Source organism: Taudactylus pleione, unplaced genomic scaffold (assembly GCF_031769625.1).
Source record: "Taudactylus pleione unplaced genomic scaffold, aTauple2 ptg000181l, whole genome shotgun sequence".
NCBI classification, from domain to species: domain Eukaryota; kingdom Metazoa; phylum Chordata; class Amphibia; order Anura; family Myobatrachidae; genus Taudactylus; species Taudactylus pleione.
Genome location: NW_028284583.1, coordinates 5,051,640 through 5,074,133, shown reverse-complemented (window position 1 = coordinate 5,074,133; position 22,494 = coordinate 5,051,640). Strand labels below are relative to the sequence as shown.

General features: G+C 47.0%; 1 protein-coding gene across 5 annotated transcripts in view; it reads right to left on the bottom strand.

The window, feature by feature from the left end:
- SUGCT (succinyl-CoA:glutarate-CoA transferase) overlaps nucleotides 1-22,494 on the bottom strand; it is a 1,290,705-nt gene that overhangs the window by 684,536 nt on the left and 583,675 nt on the right. The window contains exon 13 of one of the 5 annotated variants that reach the window (XM_088476064.1): nucleotides 13,275-13,316. The exons of the other annotated variants lie outside the window; for them this stretch is intronic. Within the exon in view, the coding sequence (XP_088332190.1) occupies nucleotides 13,296-13,316 (21 nt within the window). The 3' untranslated portion in view covers nucleotides 13,275-13,295. Of the gene's footprint in view, nucleotides 1-13,274; nucleotides 13,317-22,494 lie in introns of those variants that run through there. 5 annotated transcript variants of the gene reach the window in all.

Genomic DNA, 22,494 nt, shown 5'->3' with positions numbered 1-22,494 from the left:
CCACCTGGACCACCCAATCAATTTCTGGAACATTTTTCTGCTTGACTCCCTCACTTCATATCCTCTGACATCTCCACCATCATCATGGGTGATTTCAATATCCTGATTGGCAGTCTACAATCTCCTCATGCCTCCAAACTTCTCTCTATAACCTCCTCTCTTGGCCTCTCCCAATGGACTGACTCCTCTACTCATCAGATGGCCACTGCCTTGATCTAGTATTCACCAGACTATGCTCAGTTTCTGATTTCACGAACTCTCCTTTCCCAACCTCAATGTCAATCAAATCAACCAAGCCTCCTCAAACCCGCACAGATATTAATGCTATTAATTGCCAACAACTAGCCACCTCTCTGCAACAATTACTCTTACCAATTTCTAAGTTCACTTCTCATGAGATTGCTGTATCACACCTGAACCAGACCCTAGAACTAGCCCTTGATGAAGTAGCTCCAGCTACCCATCACACTTCATATAGACTTAGACGTCAACTGTGGCATTCCAAATTGACAAGACACCTACAAAAACTCTCACATAAAGTAGAACGTCAGTGGCGTAAATCTCGTACTCCAAGTGACTTCCTCACATATAAGACTATCTACCACTCTTATCGTAATTACCTAGATGCTGCCAAACACACATATTCCCAATCTGTCATCTCTGCCCAAGCCGCTAACCCCAAGCGACTTTTTAATACATTTAAATCACTTCTTGTCCCTCCCTCACCCAACCCACCTGCTACTATAAGTGCACAAGATCTTGCTTCCTATTTCAAGGACAAGATTGATAATATCCGAAATGAAATGGTGGTCTCTTCCTTGGCCAGTGACCTGCTCATTTCCCTACCTGAACCCGCTGGCACAGTCTCTTAATTTGACCCCACTATTGAAGATGAAGTATATACACTCTTTTCATCCTCCTACTCTACTACCTCTCCTCGTTATCCTTTATCCTCACAAATCAGTAAAGCTATGTCTCCCATGCTCATCCCACCCTTAACTAAAATCTGTAATCTCTCCTTCTCTACTTGTATCTTTCCATCACTGTTCAAACATGCAGTGATCACTCCCATTTTGAAAAAAATTCTGACCCTAACTTTCTCTCAAAATACCGTCCTATCTCCCAGCTCCCTTGCCCCTCCAAAATACTGGAGAGACTTGTCTACACTAACCTCACACACTTTCTTAACACCCACAAATTATTACCCACTTCAGTCTGGCTTTCATTCCCAATACTCCGCTGAGACAGCACTGACTAAGGTAGTAAATTACCTGGTCACTGCCAAGGCTAAAGGACACTACTCACTTCTAATTCTTATACATCTCTCTGCTGCCTTTGACACTGTTGACCACTCTCTTCTCATACAAGCATTACAATCCCTAGGTCTTCAAGACACAGCCCTTTCTTGGTTCTCATCCTACCTATCTAACCCCTCTTTCAATGTACGCTTTTCTGATTCTAACTCCACTTCACTTCCTCTATCAGTTGGCTCAGTCTTAGGTCCTCTGCTTTTCTCAATCTATACCAACTTTCTTGGCAATCTAATCAGCTCTTTTGGTTTTCAGTATCATCTGTACTTGGACGATCCTCAAATCTACCTATCTTCCCCAGATTTGTCACCATCTGTGCTGGTCCATGTCACTGAAAGTCTCTCTGCCATTTCATCTTGGATGGTATCTCGCCACCTCAATCTTAATATATCCAAAACAGAATTAATTATATTTCCACGGGTAATAGTAGTTACCAACCTGATATCTCTATCACTGTTGACAACTTGACAATCAACCCCACCCCACAAGCTCATTGCCTAGGTGTCATCCTTGACTGAACTGTCCTTTGTTTCCCACATTCAATCCGTTTCAAAATCCTGTTACATACTTCTAGACAACTTAGCCAAAATTCGACCACATCTTACACAAGACACTGTAAAATTCTAATCCATGCACTCATTATTCCCTGCATAGACTATTGCAATAGTCTCCTTACTGGTCTTCCCAAAAACAGACTCTTGCTGCTACAATCCATTATGAATGCAGCTGCGAGGCTGTTCTTTCTTGCCAAATGTTCATTGACTGCTGATCCACTCTGTCAGTCCATCCATTGGCTACCGGTCTTCTACCATATTCAATATAAAATACTTACACTCACACATAAAGCAATTAACCAAACCACACCAACATACATCTCTTCACTCATCTCAAAATATCTCCCAACCCGACCTCTTTGGTCAGCACAAGATCTGCGTCTCTCATCCCCATGCATTACTTGCTCCCATTCACAGTTACAGGACTTTTTTCACCCCGTTGAATGCCCTTCCACGCACAATAAGACTTTGCGTTAGTCTCCAAACATTCAAGCATTCCCTGAAAACTCTCCTCTTCAGACAAGCTTATCAGATTCCAGAATCTCCCACATAACCTTCATAGCTTCCATATCTAATTACATTACCTCTCTGAGTCCACACATAACTTCACACATAGGCCCTCATTCAGAGCCACTCGCTATTTGCAGTCGTTCGTTCTAAAACAAGAGGTGGCTATTCAAATGAACCGTTCGCTGTTTGCGGTCTGTTCACGCCTCTATGTCTGAACGAGCGAACAAAACTTGCGTTCGTTTTTTGGAAAAATACGCCCCCTGGCCGCTCGCATCCTACGTCATGTCCGCTATTTATTAGATTAATCGAGTACATCGACAAGGGTATGAACTGCTCGCTATTCTTGGGGTTGGTGTTTGCTACCACAATTTTGCGAGCAGTTCTGACAATAAAATAACCCAGTGACGTGGTCAATGACGCTGCTGTTTTAAATATGCACACCCATAAAACGCCCGTTTTGACCTTTAAGCACGCCTGCGTTCTGATTTCCACTCCCCATTTTCAAGCACCTTCCCCTGTTACCACCCACATACGCCTCTTTCTGTCACTCAAAATAGCAGGCATTCGCTGTTTTGCGAGCACATGAATTTCGGCCGCACTGACTGGCTAGCGCATGCGTATAACGATCCGTATGCACGCGCAGTTGGGCTAACATAGCTCGGAACGAACGAGCGGCCGCTTACGAGCGGCTCTGAATCAGGCCCATGGTCTTTTCGTTCACATCCTCCTGACCCTAGGCCAACTTTCCTGTGTGACTGGATCATACAGCTCACCAGGAACCTCTGAAATCTGGCTGGACCAATTTTGCAATATGTAGCACCTATCCTTGTGTATCAACACTTATTTCCCTATAGATTGTAAGCTTGCGAGCAGGTCCCTCTTACCTTTATGTCTGTCTCATACAACCCAGTCTTGTTCTATTAATGTTGTTTCAAATTGTAAACAGCAACGGAATATGCTGCGCTATAAAAGAAACTGTTAATAATTAAATACATAATAAAACTGTGTGTGCATGTGTGTGTGTGTGGATCCGGCATGTATGTTTGGAGGAGGGGCATTGGGAGGGGGCCCCAGAGATATCAGTGTCCCAGGCCCCAAGATTTCTGTTGCCGGCCCTGTGTGCACTTGCACCAGCACTATTGTATGTGCAAGAGTTCTGTCTGAAAACAGATGGATCTATGTGTAAGCACAACTCAACTGCAAACACCTCGTTACTACCCATTTATGCCCTTTAGCCGCAAGTAGAGAAGATGATGATGCGAATGACTCTGCGCCGCATACGCAGTAAACAAGACAGATATCTGTCTGCAAAACAGACTTGCGCACAACTCTACATCAGCCCCTTTATGAGCAATTCTATTAGATCTCTTTCTAGGTATTCCAGATCTTTCCTTTTTTTCATCAAGTTTCAGCAAGTTCTCAGTCAGCTGTTTAGAGAAAACCATGGTTGTTACTGAAAAGATCAAAGGACCAGGGTATGTATTTGCCTTGGCTTTATAGAAATCAATCAAGTTTTGAGGGTTTTTTTAAGTGAGTAGGAAATAAGAGTAAAGGTGTACAAACTTTTGTACATTCCACATTTACAGTTTTATATTTTCAATCTGTAATCGTCCATTGACATATGTAGAAATATATCATGCTTAAGTTTGTACCCTGCACAGGTTGTGTTACCTTCTCTTCAATAGAGATTTAGTAAAACATACTGGGGGTCATTCTGACCAGCTCGCGAGCGCAGGACGCTCGAAAGCGGGTCGATGTTGCCCCACTGCGCATGCGCACGATGGAGGGAGCTCCTTCGTGCGCATGCGCGAGACCCGGCTAGCGACGGGCTCTCCGTCGCTCCTGGTCTCGCACCAAAGGGGGCGTGTTGTCGATGGTGATTGACAGCACGCTCCCTTTGGTGGGCGTGCCGTGGGCGTGGCTGCCAGACGGAGGCGTTCCCATGGGAACGCCTACCGTCTGGGGCCGGCCCCACTGAAATCATTAGTGTTGTCAGTGGGAGTGATTTTGGCTCTGATAGAGCCAAAATCACTCCAGGGCTTGCGGCAGCGAGACCCTACTGCAGAGTCTTCATCGCAAGCCCTATGGTCGCGATGGTCTTGACCATCGCGACCATCATCATGGACACTCGCATAAGCTGTGGGTGGTAACCCACAGCTATGCGAGCGTCCAAAAGGCCGCTCCAAATTTAAATAGGACGGCCCTGATTCAGAGCGAGCGCTCTGGTCAGAGCGTCCGGCTCTGAATCAGGGCCAGATTGAGATGGTCATCTAGTTCCTGGAGTTGTTGGAACGCTGCTATACATGTGTATTCAGTTTTCTCAAATTGGAGCCCTGCCCCCTAGTGCTTTAAAAGGAAATTTAGTCAGTGCTAGGTGATTGCTTCCTGATCTGGCATCTGTGCACACTCCGTGAATTTGGAAAGAGTTCTTAGTACCCGACTCTGACATGCTACCTTGCTGATTTGGTATCCGGATAGAAGATAGAAGATAAAAAAGGTTGACACCATATGGTTAACATGCAATAGGTCAACAGGGACAAGTACAAAAGGTCAATTGACAAAAGGTTGACAGTGCAAATGGTTAGCATTGTTAAAAGGTCGACAGGTTCAAATGGTTGACACAAAAATGGTTGACACAAAAATTATCAATGTTTTTTTTCCAATATGCGAGCGTCCATAAGGCCACTCCATTTTCATGTAGGAGGGCCCTGATTCAGAGCGAGCGCTCTGGTCAGAGCGTCCGGCTCTGAATCAGGCCCACAGTTTGACCAGGGAAACAGTGTGTGCTAGACATTAATCTAAGTAATTAAAAAATGTGAAGGTCCAAAATGGTGCGTGAGATCTCGGGTGAATGAGACAGGCTGTGGTCAGCTAATTACATTCCATATTTTGCAAAGCCATACACTTTAAAAAAAAGTTCAAAATGATTATCAATGTCAAGTAACGTGACTGGACTTCCTGGGAAGACCCCACTAACATGTTCGAGCCTTTGCTTTGCTATATGGCAAGCTATTACAAGTCAGACATTTTTAAGCTATTCACAGTTCACATGGACAGTACAATGCAGCATGTTTCCAAACAAAATAATCACACTCTTTGCCCAGGTTACAAAGAAATCCAAAGTCATTACATACATGTACAGAACAACATATATGAAGTCATGTTCATTTACTTATAGCAATTTACAGTAAATGTACAAAATGCAATATAAACCATGTACAGGCAGTAAAATATAACTATCAATAACAACTATTGACAAATCATAATTGCCCAAGATCCTGTACTGATTTTAATTTGACCTAACAGCAGTAAAGCATCCTATATGAAATGTAAAGATATGTAAAACCTTCAATAATAATCATATTTTATATTGTTACACTGCTTTAAGCACCATTTTGTAACAGAAAAAAACCTGGCCTCTTTTTTACTTTGATTACAGAATAATCATTGCCACATGTGTTGTTGCTGTTCCTAGCAGCCATTCTCCAAACCAGCTATAATGTTATCTTATTTCCTTTGAGAAAAATATTGCTACCTTTTTACTATAGCTTTGTAACTTTTATTAAATGTTGTCCTATAAAATAAAGGTACGTTAATTCAATCCAATTGAATGTTTTATTTTATGTTGTTTCCTACTGCATATTGAGTTTAATACATGCTTTGCTTACTTAGATGATCATATTTATTAAATCATTAATTGCACATTTAAAACTTGATATAATTAAAGTCAAACAGACATAAAGTTATTGAGATTTTACTAAGGTATAAAGCCAATATGAGGCATACTTCTCACACTCACTTAAGCTGGCCACACATCTAAAGATTATCTGTCCAACCAGCCAACTAGTAGATTGGTTGGAATGAAAATCTGGTAAGGAATACAATCAGCAACTTGCTCCCAGACGCTGAAAAATGGACCAAAACTGTTGTATAAACAAATAGTTTAAATCAAACATTTAACAAACTTGTCTGACGACCATTTTCATCTGTTTTCTGGCATTTAGGAGTAAATTTCTGATCATCATTTACTCCCATTCCTTACTAGATTTTCATTCCAACCAGTCAACAAGTTGGCTGGTTGGATGTAAGTTGTTCTAGTGTGTGGCCAGCTTTACAAAGCCCTTACCCAATCCCTTATTTACATCTCTGACCTTATCTTCCTTCACACTCCCGCCCGTCCACTTAGCTCCACAAATGAATGCCGCCCCTCCATCCGATTGCTTCCTCCCTCTCTCCCGCCTGATTTTGATTTTGCTGCTTCCTACGACTGGAACTCTCTCCCTATCAGACTCTTCACCGCTCTACAAAACTTCAGACTGGCTCCACTTTATAAAAGCCTTCTAGCTTGCATACTAACCCACTACTCCAGGGCCGGACTGGGAATAAAAATAGGCCCTGGCATTTAAAGCACACAGGCCCACCTCGCGTCAGGATCTGGCTCCTGGCATAGACTCCTCCCCTTACTATTCCTGGCCCCTCCCTCTTCAGTCTATGCACTTACAAATATAATTAATATTAGAAAATAGAAGTATACATCATTCTCTGTATTATGGTGCGTACACACGATACGATTAAAATGCACGATATGAACGATAACTATATCTATTTTATTGCTATCGTTCATGCATTTTTTGGTGCCTCCAACCCATCAACGACCACCAATGAGCGGACACATATGGACGATGATATCGTCCATCGACCATGCATGCAAGCCAACCTGGCAGATATCGACCAGGTTACTATAGGGAACCGCGGCCGTCGTTGGTGGTGTGCTGGATGATCGAAATAGATCATCCAGCACACCCGGGAGATCGTTCAACGATATTATTATCGTTGACGATCGTCCCGTGTGTGTATGCACCATTAATCTCATTCTGTATGGGATTCAAAATGTGATATAGTCAGACATTGGTATTTGATTTGGTTCTGTTAGGTAGAGCTAGTACTGCATTGGTGTAGGTCACACACACAGAAAAGGGAAGGTATTTTCCCAATAACCAAGTCCTGGCTTAGCAGCTGTAGAGGATTAGATTGTGCGCACTGTAGGATTTTTTTTTTAGGGCAGGGGTGCTGAACCCAGATGGATGACACATCTGTGAACCAAAGCAGAGCATTACTACACATATTGGTGTCCTGTGTAGTGTTCACTGTAGGATTTTGTTAGGGCATTAGTTATCAGTGAGGATGGCACACCAACGTGTGCCTCTCTGTGAGGGGTATGGTCTCATGGCATGCCTGCCCCCCCCCCCCTTTACATCATTCATACAAGGGAAAAGGAGACACATGATGTTTAAATTAATATAAACATGAGCCATTAACACCCAAACCACAGCATAATGTGGGCCCAGTGTGACCTCTAAAGATACACAAGGGGAACACATGAAATGAACATTTGGATGGAAAATAATAATATACAGAGTTGATCTCGCATTTACTACTGTATTACCTGCTCAGCGACATGTGGGAAGGAGCACACTCACACTCCTCCTCACCCGTGCAGCAGACATGACACAGTCACACCTGCACTCTTGTGAGGTGGTCTGCAGAGTGTGACACTAAGCCCGGATTCACACAGTGACAGCAGGCCTGATGCCAGAGCATGTGGCGACATCACTGCCCACCTACCCCACCAAACGGGCCTATGCTACACACCAGGGCCCCTGATTCAAAGTATAGCACACAGCAGGGCCCCCAATTCATAGTATGGCACACAGTAACACCCCTTATAACACATTATTCCACACAGTAGTAATGCCCCTTATAAGACATTATGCCACACAGAATAATGCCCCTTATTAGACATTATGCCACACGGTAATGCCACTTATAAGACATGCCACACACAGTAATGCCCTTTTTTAGACATTATGCCACACGGTAATGCCACTTATAAGACATGCCACATATAGTAATGCCCCTTATTAGACATTATGCCACACGGTAATGCCACTTATAAGACATGCCACACATAGTAATGTCCCTTATTAGACATTATGTCACATGGTAATGCCACTTATAAGACATGCCACACACAATAATGCCCATTATTAGACATTATTGCCACACATAGTAATGCCCCTTATAAAGTCACAAAACTTAGGGCCTGATTCAGACCCACTCGCAAGCGGCTGTCCGCTCGCAAGTGGGTCGATGGTGTGCACTGCGCATGCGCACGACGGCGGGAGCTCCGTCGTGCGCATGCGCCAGACGCGACGAGCGAAGGACTTTCCTTCGCTCGTTGTGTCTGATCAAAGGGGGCGTGCTGTCGATGTTGATTGACAGCACGCCCCCTTTGGTGGGCGTGCCGGGGGCGTGCCTCCCAGACAGGGGCGTTCCCAAGGGAACGCCTACCGTCAGAAGCCGGCCCACTGACATCACTAGTGATGTCAGTGGGAGTGATTTTGGCTCTGATAGAGCCAAAATCACTCCGGGCCTTGCGGTTCAGAAACTCAACCGCAGGCTCCGGCTCGCAGTGGCGATGGTCGCGATGGTCAAGACCATCGCGGCCATCAACCTGCACGCTCGTATAGGCTGTGGGTGGTGACCCACAGCTATACGAGCGTCCAGGAGGACGCTCCATAATTATGGAGGACGGCCCTCATTCAGAGCGTGCGCTCTGCTCAGAGCGTCCGGCTCTGAATGAGGGCCTTAGTTCCATCCCAGCAGTGACTGTGCTGTGCAGCGTGGAATACAAACGGAGATGGATAGAACACTGCAAATAAAATTGCCCTCTTTCCTATCAAGCAGTGATACTTGTAAGTTCCTTTAAAAGCTCAAAACCTTTTTAATCTTAAAGCACCAGCAAATTGGACAGATGCACAGCTGACATAATAAAGGTGAAAAAGGGTACAGAGTCAGCTTGTTATAAAGGCAGTTAGCTAGTGTACATGGTATTGAAGGGGTTAAGACCAGTCACTCTTAAAGTATGTCTACTTTTGTGGTACCCCAGGTCCTGGGCATACCACTTATGTGTAGGGAAAAAGAATCACAGCGCTGAAACATGCAAATTAATAGCAATACAAATGTTATCTATTGAAAAAGTTAATAGCTCAATAAAAATAGCACATATAAAAAACATCAAAAGGTTAACATCACACAATACTAAATATGTATGAATGAATTATAAGCCGCAATAATGTGACAAGTGACCTTAATGATAATGAAGTCAGCATGGGAAATTGTCCTAATAAGCTGGAGTCCAAAAACTGTGTCCTCCGTAAAGGAGGTCGCTTAACTGTGGAAGGACGCAATCCCAAATGATGATAAAGCTGGTAAATAGCAATAGGGTATGTGGTCACAACAAGGTATCACTTATGTGTACCTTTTGGGTAGAATAACTCAGCTCCGCTATAATATAAAGTTAGGTACATGCTTTGTATTTGCATTGGTGATACAGATAATAGATATATTGGACTGTGCCCCTAGCCAGCAATCATTTCTCTTTCCCTTTGTTAATTACTGGAAAAATTTGTGGAAGCGGCATCATGTGGGCAGCACAAATCAACTGTAGGCGGAGCCAACACCAAAGTGTCCCTATCCAGATGTAACTCAAATCACCCCACCTGCTTCCAAATAACAAACTTACCCCTCTGACCATCCCACCTGCTGCCACATACCACAACACACCACTCTGACAACCCTCCCATGCCACTCTGACCAGCCAACGTGCCTTCACAAGCTAAAACACATGCCAGTCCGACCTCAAATACACCTCTATCTGCAGTGCTGTCATGTTTTTGGATTTTGACAGTCAAAATGTTGACAATGCAATCTTATCCTAACACTAACCCTAACCTTCATCTAAAATACACCCTAACGCTCACCCTAATTGCACCGTAAACCTAAATGAAGCCTAACCCTGACTGCAGTCAACCCTAACAGCAGCCTAATCCTAACCCTACCCTAACTACAGCCTAACCCTAACCGCAGCTAATCCTAACCCTGCCCTATCTACAGCCTAACCCTAACCGCAGCTAATCCTAACCCTACCCTAACTACAGCCTAACCCTACCCTAACTATATCCTAATCCTAACCCTACCCTAACTACAGTCTAACCTTAAATGCAGCCTAATCCTAACCTAACTTCAACCTAACCCTAACTGCAACCTAATGCCAGGCACAAACTTAATATGCTCCATGAGCGATATCATTAAGTATTTTCCCCTGCACTGCCGGGCTCAATGTCATTAACGATATCGTTCAGTGACATCACCGACTATATCCCCGAACTTGCAGGAGCTGACTGTCCTGCAAGTTCGGGCAATGAACGATACGATGGGAGCGTGCATCGTCAACGATTTTTCTTGCATACACACTGATCGATTTGAATGCATATGAACAATAATTATTCCGTTCAAAAAAATCATCTAGTGTGTACGCGGCTTAATTCTAACCCTACCCTAACTGTAGCCTTACCGTACCCTAACTACAGGATAACCCTAACCACAGCTAAATCCTGAACCCACTCAACTACAGGATAACTCTAACTGCAGGCCAAACTTAACAGCAGCCTAATCCTAACCCTACCCTAACTATAGTCTAACCCTAACCGAATCCCCATTACAGCCTAACAGTGATGACGCTGAGCGAAAAATTTGTGGGTCCCAGGGACCCCTAACTTTGGAAAATTGGGGTCCTATTCAACTTTTTCTGGGTCCCATCATATATTATGGTACAATGCTAGGGGCAGGTAGCAGTTAGGGTAGAGGAGGTTGAGGGCAAGCAGTAGCTAGGGTCATGCTGCATATAAAGACACGGAGAAGTGGGGGTAGGGGGGATAAGGGCAAGCAGGGAGGGGGTAAGTGCAGACAATAGTTGGGACAGTGCTGTTGGGCAAGGATGAAACTAGGGGCAGACAGTGCCAGGGGTAAGGTTAGAATTCAGCTGGGGTAGCATTGGAGCAAGGAGGGGGTTAGGGGCAGGCAATACTGAGGGCAGTGTTGTGGGGGTAGGTAGATAGAGGCTAGGGTAGTACTGGGGGGCAAGGATGGGGTTTGAGGCAGGGAGTACTGGGGGTAGGTAGGGGGTAAGGGTAGTTAGTAGCTGGGGTAAGCAGGTGCTTAGGGATAAGCAGTACTTGGGGTAAGGAGGAGGAATGAGTAGATAGTTGCTGGGGCAAAAAGGGGCTTAAGCACAGACAGTACTATTGGCAGTGCTATATTAATACTGCTGACTGAGCCTCCCAGTATATACCATGCCCAGTTAATAACTTCATTGAGGCCTGCAGGCACAGAGAACACACATTACTGCAGGGGAGACACTCCTACATATTCCTACCATACGGGGTCACAGCCTACATACAGACTAACTATCTCCCCGGGCACAGATGCCGGTCAGGGGAGCATAGGCAGGCATCACACTGGCTCGCTGCCCGTACACAGAGCCGCATTGCTCACATTTGCAGTGGAGGAGGGTGGCTGCGCCCGGGGTCAGTGCGCTCTGAAGATGATGCAGAGGCACTGCTGTAGACTGACCTTGGCTGGAAGAGCACTCAGCAGATCGACGTGTGGTGCTGCTGCTCCTGGGCAGTTTGTGGCTGAGAGAGAGAGCGGAAGGAAGACCCTGCAGGCTGCGATTGGCTGAAGAATCAAATGCAGTGACTGGCTGGGGAACCAGGTGGCAAGCGATTGGCTGGGGTGCTGCTGCTGCTCCTGGGCTGTGGGTGGAGCCTGTTGGTCACAAGAAGGGGTGGTCGGTCGGCGTCTGGTGATTGATTGAGGACTGGAGGGGTGGTGACTAGAGGAGGAGACGCCACCGCCGGCTATTGGATGAGAAGACGTCGGTGGCAGTGATTGGCAGCTGCGGCGCTGCACACAGGCAGTACATCCCACAGGACCCAGGCAGTTTTTACAATCGAGTCCCCGACAGCATGTAGCGCGTAAAAACGCGCTATAGCGTGTATTTTGCAAACCCTGGCCTAATCCTAACCCTACTATAACTACAGCCTAACCCTAACTGGTTCGCAGTTAATCCTAACCCTACCCTAACTACAGCCTAAACCTAACCACAGCCTATTCCTAACCTAACTACAGTCTAACCCTAACTGCAGTCTAATGCTGGGCACAAACTTAATATGCTCCATGAGCGATGTTGTTAAGTATTTTCCCCTAAACTGCCGGGCTCAATGTCGTTAACAACATTGTGCATACACATTGAATGATATCGTTAATGATATCGTTCAGTGACGTCACCGGCTATATCCACGAACTTGCAGGAGCTGATGATATCGTCAGATTGTCCTGCAAGTTCGGCCGATGAAAGATACGATGGGAGTGCGCATCATCGATGTCTTGCATACACACTGGACGATATGAACGATAACTATATCGTTAAAAAAATAGTCTAGTGTGTACGCGGCTTAATTCTATTTCTAACCCTACCCTAACTGTAGCCTAACCCTACCCTAACTACAGGATAACCATAATTGCAGCCTAACCCTAACTTCAGCCTTATCCTAAATGGATGTGTTGACATTCTGGCTGTCAACATTCACAATGACGACAATATGTCAATATTGACATCCTGAATGTCGACATTATGGTGTTGACATCCTAAATGTTAACATGATGATTATATAACCTCCAGTACTCTTAATTTCTAATATAAAGGGCCTCATTTATCAACGAGTGACATTCTTGTTATCTATCGTTACTAATCTTAACTGATGCTCTAACCAATCAGCTCTTATAATTTTTCAAAAACATGAGTTAGGAGCGGATTGGTTGGAACACAATTAAAGATTAGTAATGAGTGATAACAAGAATATCACTCGTTGATAAATATGGCCCATAGTTACTACATATAATCAATAAATTATAAATGTAACATATACAGTAAATGACTTACCTTTAAGGTGGAGGAACAGGTTTCAGTGGTACTGTAGCTCACACCCAGAATGAGGCTGTGTCGGTGCCTGTAAGGTCAGAATGACTCTTGGCTCTGCTGTAAGGGGAGAGAGCACAGAAGAGAGGGTCTGTATAGGGAAGGGGGATCAGGGGTGTTTCACGTGGGGGAGTGAGTTGGGAGTTTGGCGCTCTAGGAGGAGAGAGAGGAGAGGGGAACCTGTGTGGAAGAGGGAGGGCAGGTGTTCTTCGGAAGGGGAGGATTTGGAGTTGTGAGGGGAGAGTAAGCAGGAGAGGGTAACCTGTGTGGGGAGGGGAGGCGTGGGTGCCACAGATAGGAGGAGTTTATAGCTGTGAGGAAACAAAGCTGAAGAGAGGAACCTGTGTGGGGGAAGGAGAGTGGTGCAGAGGATAGGGGAGGGGTTGGATCTGTGAGATAGAGCAAAATATAGGAACCTGTGTGGTGGAAGGTGGGGGAGGGGGGTGCCGCAGATGGGGTATTTTTAATCTGTGGGGGGGAGATAACAGAAGAGGGTAACCTGTGTGTGGGAGGGGAGGCAGGTTGGATCTGTTAGGAGAGAGAGAGCAGAGCTGTGAGGGAAGAAAGAGCTGAAGAGGACCTGTGTGGGGAAAGAGGGTCAGGGGTGCCACGGATGGGGAAGAAGAGAAGCTGTGTGGAGGAAGGGGGGAGGGGTTGCTGCATATGAACTGTGAGGAGAGAGAGATCTGAAGAGGAGAACCTGTGTGATGGAAGGGGTTGGTGTGAGGGATACCGCAGATGGGGGAGGGGTTGGATCTATGAGGGGAGAGAGAGCTGAAGAGGAGAACCTGTGTGGGAGAAGGGGGGGTCGGCTGGTACCGTGGATGGGGGAGGGGTTGGATCTGTGAGGGGAGAGAGAGCTGAAGAGGAGAACCTGTGTGGGGGAAGGGGGGGTCGGGAGGTGTCGCGGATGGGGGAGGGTTTGGATCTTCGAGGGGAGAGAGAGCTGAAGAGGAGAACCTGTGTGGGGGAAAGGGGGGGGGACGGGAGGTGCCGCAGATGGGGGAGGGGTTGGATCTGTGAGGGAGAGAGAGCTGCAGAGGAGAACCTGTGTGGGGGAAGGTGTGGGGGGTTGGGGGGGTGCCGCAGATGGGGGAGGGGTTGGATCTGTGAGGGAGAGAGAGCTGAAGAGGAGAACCTGTGTGGGGGAAGGGGAGGGGGGGTCGGGGGCTGCCGTGGATGGGGGAGGGGTTGGATCTGTGCGGGGAGAGCTGAAGAGGAGAACCTGTGTGGGGGAAGGGGTGGGGGAGTCGGGAGGTGCCGCAGATGGGGGAGGGGTTGGATCTGTGAGGGGAGAGCTGAAGAGGAGAACCTGTGTGGGGGAAGGGGTGGGGGGTGCCGCGGATGGTTGGAGGGGTTGGACCTGTGAGGGGAGAGCTGAAGAGGAGAACCTTTGGGGGGGAAGGGGGGGGGGGGTCGGGGGGTGCCGCGGATGGGGGAGGGGTTGGATCAGTGAGGGAGAGAGAGCTGAAGAGAAGAACCTGTGTGGGGGAAGGGGTGGGGGGGTTGGGGGGTACCACGGATGGGGGAGGGGTTGGATCTGTGAGAGGAGAGCTGAAGAGAACCTGTGTGGGGAAAGGGGTGGGGAGGTCGGGGGGTGCTGCGGATGGGTGAGGGGTTGGATCTGTGAGGGAGAGAGAGCTGAAGAGGAGAACCTGTGTGGGGGAAGGGGTGGGGGGGTCAGGGGGTGCCGCAGATGGGGGAGGGGTTGGATTTGTGAGGGGAGAGCTGAAGAGGAGAACCTGCGTGGGGGAAGGGGGGGGTCGGGAGGTGTCGCGGATGGGGCAGGGGTTGGATCTGTGAGGGAGAGAGAGCTGAAGAGGAGAACCTGTGTGGGGGAAGGGGTGGGGGGATCGGGGGGGGTGCCGCGGATGGGGGAGGGGTTGGATCTGTGAGGGGAGAGCTGAAGAGGAGAACCTGCGTGGGGGAAAGGGGGGGGTCGGGGGGTGACGTGGATGGGGGAGGGGTTGGATCTGTGAGGGAGAGAGAGCTGAAGAGGAGAACCTGTGTGGGGGAAGGGGGGGGTCGGAGGGTGCCACGGATGGGGGAGGGGTTGGATCTGTGAGGGGAGAGCTGAAGAGGAGAAACTGTGTGGGGGAGGGGGGGATCGGGAGGTGCCACGGATGGGGGAGGGGTTGATCTGTGAGGGGAGAGAGCTGAAGAGGAGAACCTGTGTGGGGGAAGGGGGGGTCGGGAGGTGCCGTGGATGGGGGAGGGGTTGGATCTGTGGGGGGACTGGGGAGAGAGAGCTCAAGAGGATAACCTGTGTGGTGGGAGGGGTCAGGAGGTGCCGCAAATGGAGGAGGGGTCATAAGGGGAGATAAAGCAAAGCTACGGGCCTCTGCCAGGATGGGATGTAGAGTAGCCGGCGCATGCAAGAGGAAGGAATACTATTAGGAGCCCTGCGGTAGATATGAGGAGGAGAGGACCTTTGCTATGCGGCTTACCTGGCTTCCAACGGTGACCGGAGCCGAGTGCGGGGATGAGTACAGCGCTGTCTGATGATGCGTTGTGCGGAGTGGCGGGGACCCGGTGACTGGCAGCCCATGTGACAGGAGGTGAACTAAGGGGTCGGAGACTATCGGGCTGGCTGGAAGGTGTGCCGGAGCCCTGAGGCAGCGCGCAGTGCAGACTGCTTAAAGAATAGTTCCACTGACATCACAGAAGGGGTGTGGTTTATTTTCTCTGCTTCTTGAGTCCTCTGCTACAGGAAACAGCTGCTGCTCGGCTGGACCGGCCCATGTGGCCATCGGCACTTCTGGCATTTGCCCGAACTGCCCGATGGCTAGTCCGGCCCTGCACTACTCCATGCTCCTTGCTCACTGACTATCCCCTCTGTGTCACCCCTGTCTGCCTGAGCCTCCCCTTTAGAATGTAAGCTTTCTCGAGCACTTTTCCCTCACTTATACCATCATCTCCTCCCCACTGCCTACAATAGCACCAAAGCCTTGGGTTCTGCCACCCTGCTGCTTGTTTGGGTCTTATGAATGCTGATGCAGCAAAGTTATAAACCTTGCCCGTGTCCTGCATTGTAGAGTACTGTAAGTCACTTTTTTCTTGTTTTCTTTATACTGTCTCAGTTTATGTACCTTGTAAGGTGCCGCGCACTCCTTGTGGCGTCATATAAATAAAGGAAATAAGTGGGGCTAAATGCTGCATTACCATACCGCTGGTCCCGTGGATTTTTGTTTACAGCCCCATAGGGAAATATTGGGCCGCAAGTTGGTGGGGGGGGGGTCTGTCCTTGCCTGTGTTTCTATGCTATTACAACAGCAACTCGCCCCCCTCATTCCTAAATGAATTGACCCCTTACTCTTATTAGTGTTATGATCAGTAACTGAGGAGAGCAGAGATGAATGGACAGGTCCTTTAATAGAAGCCATTCTCCTTGGGCATTCAGATACTTCCATGACTTAGTTAGCATAAGAAACTTTGGAACTACAGCAGGGCAAGTTGGTTGTGACAGGTGCAGGACTAGAGAAGCAATGGAATGCAACAATAACTGGACAAGACAGACAAAACGTAATAATGGGAAAGGATAATATGCGGGGGGGCGTTTTAAGAGAGGAGGGGGCCCGTGTGCAGACATAGTGTGGGCCCCCCTCCTCTCTCTGGCAATGCCGCTGAAGCCAGCAGGTGCAGTAGGTTCTGGCTTAGTGCCAGAGTCTACTGTGCTTGCTCGGGTCTCTGGGAAAATTATTCCCGGGGACATCAGTACCGCACATGCGCGAGACTCTGGGTAAATGGCCACCACCATTTCCCCAGTGATTTTTGCTGCTCTGCAGCACCGGCCCGATGCTGCAGAGCAGCAGTCTGAAAATAACGGACTGGTAAGTATAAAGACTAAATGGATGCAGGGTGTGCCACACACCCTGCACCCATTATAGATATGGCCCTAATAATACGATACATAAAATGGACAGGACTGTATGGGAGACAGCAACTGGAGAAATTAAGTCAAAGATTAAGACAAGAATGGAAGGCATCTAGACCTAGAGGGGTATTCAATATGGGAGCGAAAAGTCCGTGCTGGACTTTTCGCTCCATATCGGAGATTTTCCTGGGATAAAGTATCGGGCGTGCGCCCACTTTATCCCCATATTCAATATAAAACCTACGAAAACGGGAAACTGCGAAGTGGGATCTGTGTAAAAAATTTTTATTTTCCTGGAATAAATTGTAGGACCCCCCTAAAGTTGTAAAAACATGGGGGATCACTATGGGTACCCCCGTTTTAGCCTGCAAATGAAAGTCGGGGATTTAAATCGCCGCAGCAGGTGTTTTTTCCCGAGATTGAAGAAGTGTTGCAGAAGAGCACTCAGGTTTTTTTTTGGTTTTTTTTTAAGTGGTCCCATCAAATTTGGGGTACATGAAAATGGGTACTAGCTAGGGGTGAGCGGGTTCGAATTTCTGAAATCCGAACCCCCCCCGAGCCCCCCCGATCCGAGGCCGATCCGAGGCCGATCCGAGTCAGGCTCGACTTTTCCCGCCTGACTCGGATCTGAAATCGAGGCAAAACGTCATCATCCCGCCTTCCGGGTCTCGCGGGTTTTGGATCCTATATAAGGTACCCGCGTCGGCGCCATTTTCTCACTCGGCTGTGGACAGTGAAGAGGGAGGGTGGGAGTTAGGGCTGGCTGGGCTGTGTAGTGTAGTGTAGTGCAGAGTAGTGTTGTGCTGTTCTGTGCTGCACTGTGCTGCTGTTGTCCATAGGGGCTGTGTCCACTACTTCAAAGTCCATAGGGGCTGGCTGTGTTGTGCTGTGCTGCTGATGTCCATAGGGGCTGTGTCCACTACTTCAAAGTCCATAGGGGCTGGCTGGACTGTGTTGTGCAGTCAGTTGTCCATAGGGGCTGTGTCCACTCCAAAGTCCTGTGCAGTGTCCCAGTCCTAAAGGGGTGCTGTAGTGTTGTCCAGGGGGTGCTCTGTCCGTCAGGGGTGCTCCCCCCAAGTGCTAAAAAAATATATATTTTTTCTGTGTTTGTGAATTGTGTGCACTGTGGCTGCACGTGCATCAACAAAGGAGCAGCGCCAAGCGTGCGCCTGTGTCCCATTAGTAAAGGGCCGGCTGGCTTGTCCGTTAAAGGGTGCTGTAACCCCCAAAGTACACTCCAAACAAAAAAATATATATTTTCTGTGTTTGTGAATTGTGTGTGCAGTAGCCGCACGTGCATCAACAAAGTAGTGCCAAGCGTGCGCCTGTGTCCCATAAATAAAGGGCCGGCTGGATTGACAGCTAAAGGGTGCTGTAACCCCCAAAGGGCACTCCAAACAAAATTAAAAAAAAATTTCTGTGTTTGTGAATTGTGTGTACTGTGGCTGCACGTGCATCAACGAAGGAGCAGCGCCAAGCGTGCGCCTGTGTCCCATAAGTAAAAGGCCGGCTGGCTTGTCCATTAAAGGGTGCTGTAACCCCCAAAGGGCACTCCAAACAAAATAAAAAAAAAATTTTTTGTGTGTTTGTGAATTGTGTGCCCAGTAGCCACACATGCATCAACAAAGTAGTGCCAAGTGTGCACCTGTGTCATAAGTAAACGGCCAGCTGGCTTGACCGTTAAAGGGTGCTGTAACCCCCAAAGTACACTCCAAACAAAATAAAAAAATATTTTCTGTGTTTGTGAATTGTGTGCGCAGTAGCCGCACGTGCATCAACAAAGGAGCAGCGCCAAGCTTGCGCCTGTGTCATAAGTAAAGGGCCGGCTGGCTTTACCATTAAAGGGTGCTGTAACCCCCAAAGTACACTCCAAACAAAATAAAAAAATATTTTCTGTGTTTGTGAATTGTGTGCACTGTGGCTGCACGTGCATCAACGAAGGAGCAGCACCAAGCGTGCGCCTGTGTCCCATAAGTAAAAGGCCGGCTGGCTTGTCTGTTAAAGGGTGCTGTAACCCCCTAAAGTACACTCCAAACCAAAAAAATATATATTTTCTGTGTTTGTGAATTGTGTGCGCAGTAGCCGCACGTGCATCAACAAAGTAGTGCCAAGCGTGCGCCTGTGTCATAAGTAAAGGGCCGGCTGGCTTGACCATTAAAGGGTGCTGAAACCCCAAAGTACACTCCAAACTAAATAAAAAAATATTTTCTGTATTTGTGAATTGTGTGCGCAGTAGCCGCACGTGCATCAACAAAGTAGTGCCAAGCGTGCGCCTGTGTCCCATAAATAAAGGGCCGGCTGGATTGACCGCTAAAGGGTGCTGTAACCCCCGAAGGGCACTCCAAACAAAATAAAAAAAAAATTTCTGTGTTTGTGAATTGTGTGCACTGTGGCTGCACGTGCATCAACGAAGGAGCAGCGCCAAGCGTGCGCCTGTGTCCCATAAGTAAAAGGCCGGCTGGCTTGTCCGTTAAAGGGTGCTGTAACCCCCAAAGGGCACTCCAAACAAAATAAAAAAATATATTTTTTTGTGTTTGTGAATTGTGTGCGCAGTAGCCACACATGCATCAACAAAGTACTGCCAAGCGTGCGCCTGTGTCATAAGTAAACGGCCGGCTGGCTTGACCGTTAAAGGGTGCTGTAACCCCCAAAGTACACTCCAAACAAAATAAAAAAATATTTTCTGTGTTTGTGAATTGTGTGCGCAGTAGCCGCACGTGCATCAACAAAGGAGCAGCGCCAAGCGTGCACCTGTGTCCCATAAGTAAAGGGCCGGCTGGCTCATTTCTTAAAGGGTGGTGTAACCCACAAAGTGCACTACTCTCCAGCAAAAATAAAAAAATATTTTCTGTTTGTGTGCGCCTTAGCCGCACGTATATATCAAATCGATATAACATAAATGGAGGACCAAACTTTCTCCGATAAAAATAAAATAGAGAAAGATCAAGAACCACTTCCTCCTAGTGCTGAAGCTGCTGCCACTAGTCATGACATAGACGATAACATGCCATCAACGTCGTCTGCCAAGGCCGATGCCCAATGTCATAGTAGAGGCCACATACAATCCCAAATGACAAAGTTCAGGAAAATGACCTTAAAAAAAACATTTAACTCATCTGAAGAGAAATGTAAACTTGCCAATATGCCATTTATGACACGGAGTGGCAAGGAACGGCTAAGGTCTTTCCCTATGACTAGTGTGTGTCATACTAGTTTGACTAGTATGTTCATGACTAGTGGTTCAGCTTCACATGACGATGGAAGCCCTCCTCCCGCTAAAAAAATCAAACGAGTTAAGCTGGCAAAAGCACAGCAAAGAACTGTGCGTTCTAAGAAGATATCACAAATCCCCAAGGAGAGTCCAAGTGTGGTGGCGGTTGCGATGCCTGACCTTCCCAGCACTGGACGGGAAGAGGTGGCTCTTTCCACCATTTGCACGCCCCCTGCAAGTGCTGAAAGGAGCATCCACAGTCCACTTGCTGATATGCAAATTGAAGATGTCACTGTTGAAGTACAACAGGATGAGGATACTGGTGTAGCTGGCGCTGAGGAGGAAGTTGGCGAGGAGGATTCTGATGGTGATGTGGTTTGTTTAAATCAGGCTCCGGGGGAGACAGTTGTTGTCCGTGGGATGAAAAAGCCCATCACGGTCATGCCTGGGCAGAAGACCAAACATTACACCTCTTTGGTCTGGCAATATTTCTATCCAAATCCGGACAACAACTGTCTTACCATATGTACCATATGTAAAGGTGAAATAAGTAGGGGTAGGGACGTTAACCACTTAGGAACATCCTCCCTTATACGGCACCTGCAGCGCGTTCATAAAAAGTTACTGTCAAGTTCAGAAACTTTGGTTAAGACCGTAAGCAGTCCAGGGACACCTAAATCCCTTTTTCCTGTTTTATCCAAGGAATCGGTGGATGAGGAGGATGAGGACGACATCTTGCCTCCGTAGAGCCAGTTTGTGCAGGGACACATTAATTGCCAGCTTGTTTTGTGGGGGCCCAAACGAACCAATCATTTCAGCCACAGTCATGTGGCAGAGCCTGGCGCTGAAATGATTGGTTTGTTAAAGTGTGTAAGTCCTTCCTATTTATACAACATAAGGGTGGGTGGGAGGACAATTCCATCTTTCACCTCTTTTTTTTCTTTGCAGTATGTACTGTTTGGGGCCTAGTTTTTCAAACTGCCATCCTGTCTGCCACTGCATTGTCACTCCTAGATGGGCCACGTGTTTGTGCCGCCCACTCGTGTCGCTTAGCATAGTCGGTGCAATCTTTTGGCCATAAATACAATATTGTGAGGTGTGAGGTGTTCAGAATAGACTGGAAATGAGTGGAAATGAAGGTTATTGAGGTTAATAATTGCATAGGAGCAGAAAAACCCACAAATTCTGTGATTTAAGCTGTTTTTATGCTTTTTTTTTTAAAAAAAATACAGATCCAAAACACAAAACCCAGAACCCAAAACACGGAAGGGTAGTTTTGGCAAAACCAATCCAGATCCAAAACACGAAGAAAGATCCAGATCCAAAACCAAAACACAAAACACGAAAAGTGGCCGGTGCACACCCCTAGTACTAGCATATTTTTATGTCCCTAAAGTAAGTTTTTAAACTTTCTGCAACTATGCACCTGCCGCTAATAGCCTATTCTAGAAAACACCTGCCGCATACTTGCAGAATAGCCCTGAACCTATTTCCCTATTTTTAAACACTTTTTTCCAAATTTTTTTATTTTCACCCCAATTTTTTAATTAATTTTTTTGGGTGTCCCTATTTTTTTTAAAAAACTTTTTTGACACAGTTATTTTTAAAATGTCATTCCCAGGGGTGCAGGCTATTTTTTTTAAGCCTGTACCCCTAAACCCCAATTCTGCACTTTTTTTCGCCACCTATTCAGTGGTGAAAAAGTTATCCCCGTTTTTTTTCAACTTGCGAAAAGTCTTTGAAATTGAATACGGTGTAAAACCAAAACCTCCGAAAATGACGTCATTGGTGCGAAAACAACGGTCATGACGTCATTGGTGCGAAAATTGAATACCCCTACTAGTCTAAAATTAAATCGAGAATGCAGAAAGCACTGATCAAGGATCCAAAGGAGGACATAATACGAGTACAAAAAGTCACAAAATATTCCAACAACCACCAGTGTACTAACAGGCTTTATATAAGAAGTTGCTGGAGTGTCACTGCAGCAGGGCTGTAACAGTTATTCAGAAAATTATGGATTCAGAATTATCAACCAGTATTTTCACTACCAGTATCAAGGGTGCAGAGTCTAAAGCATCAGTGGTATCTGACAGGGAACACGGCAACTGCAAGAAACTTGCAAAGATTGACTGCAATTGGATTGAAAAGTT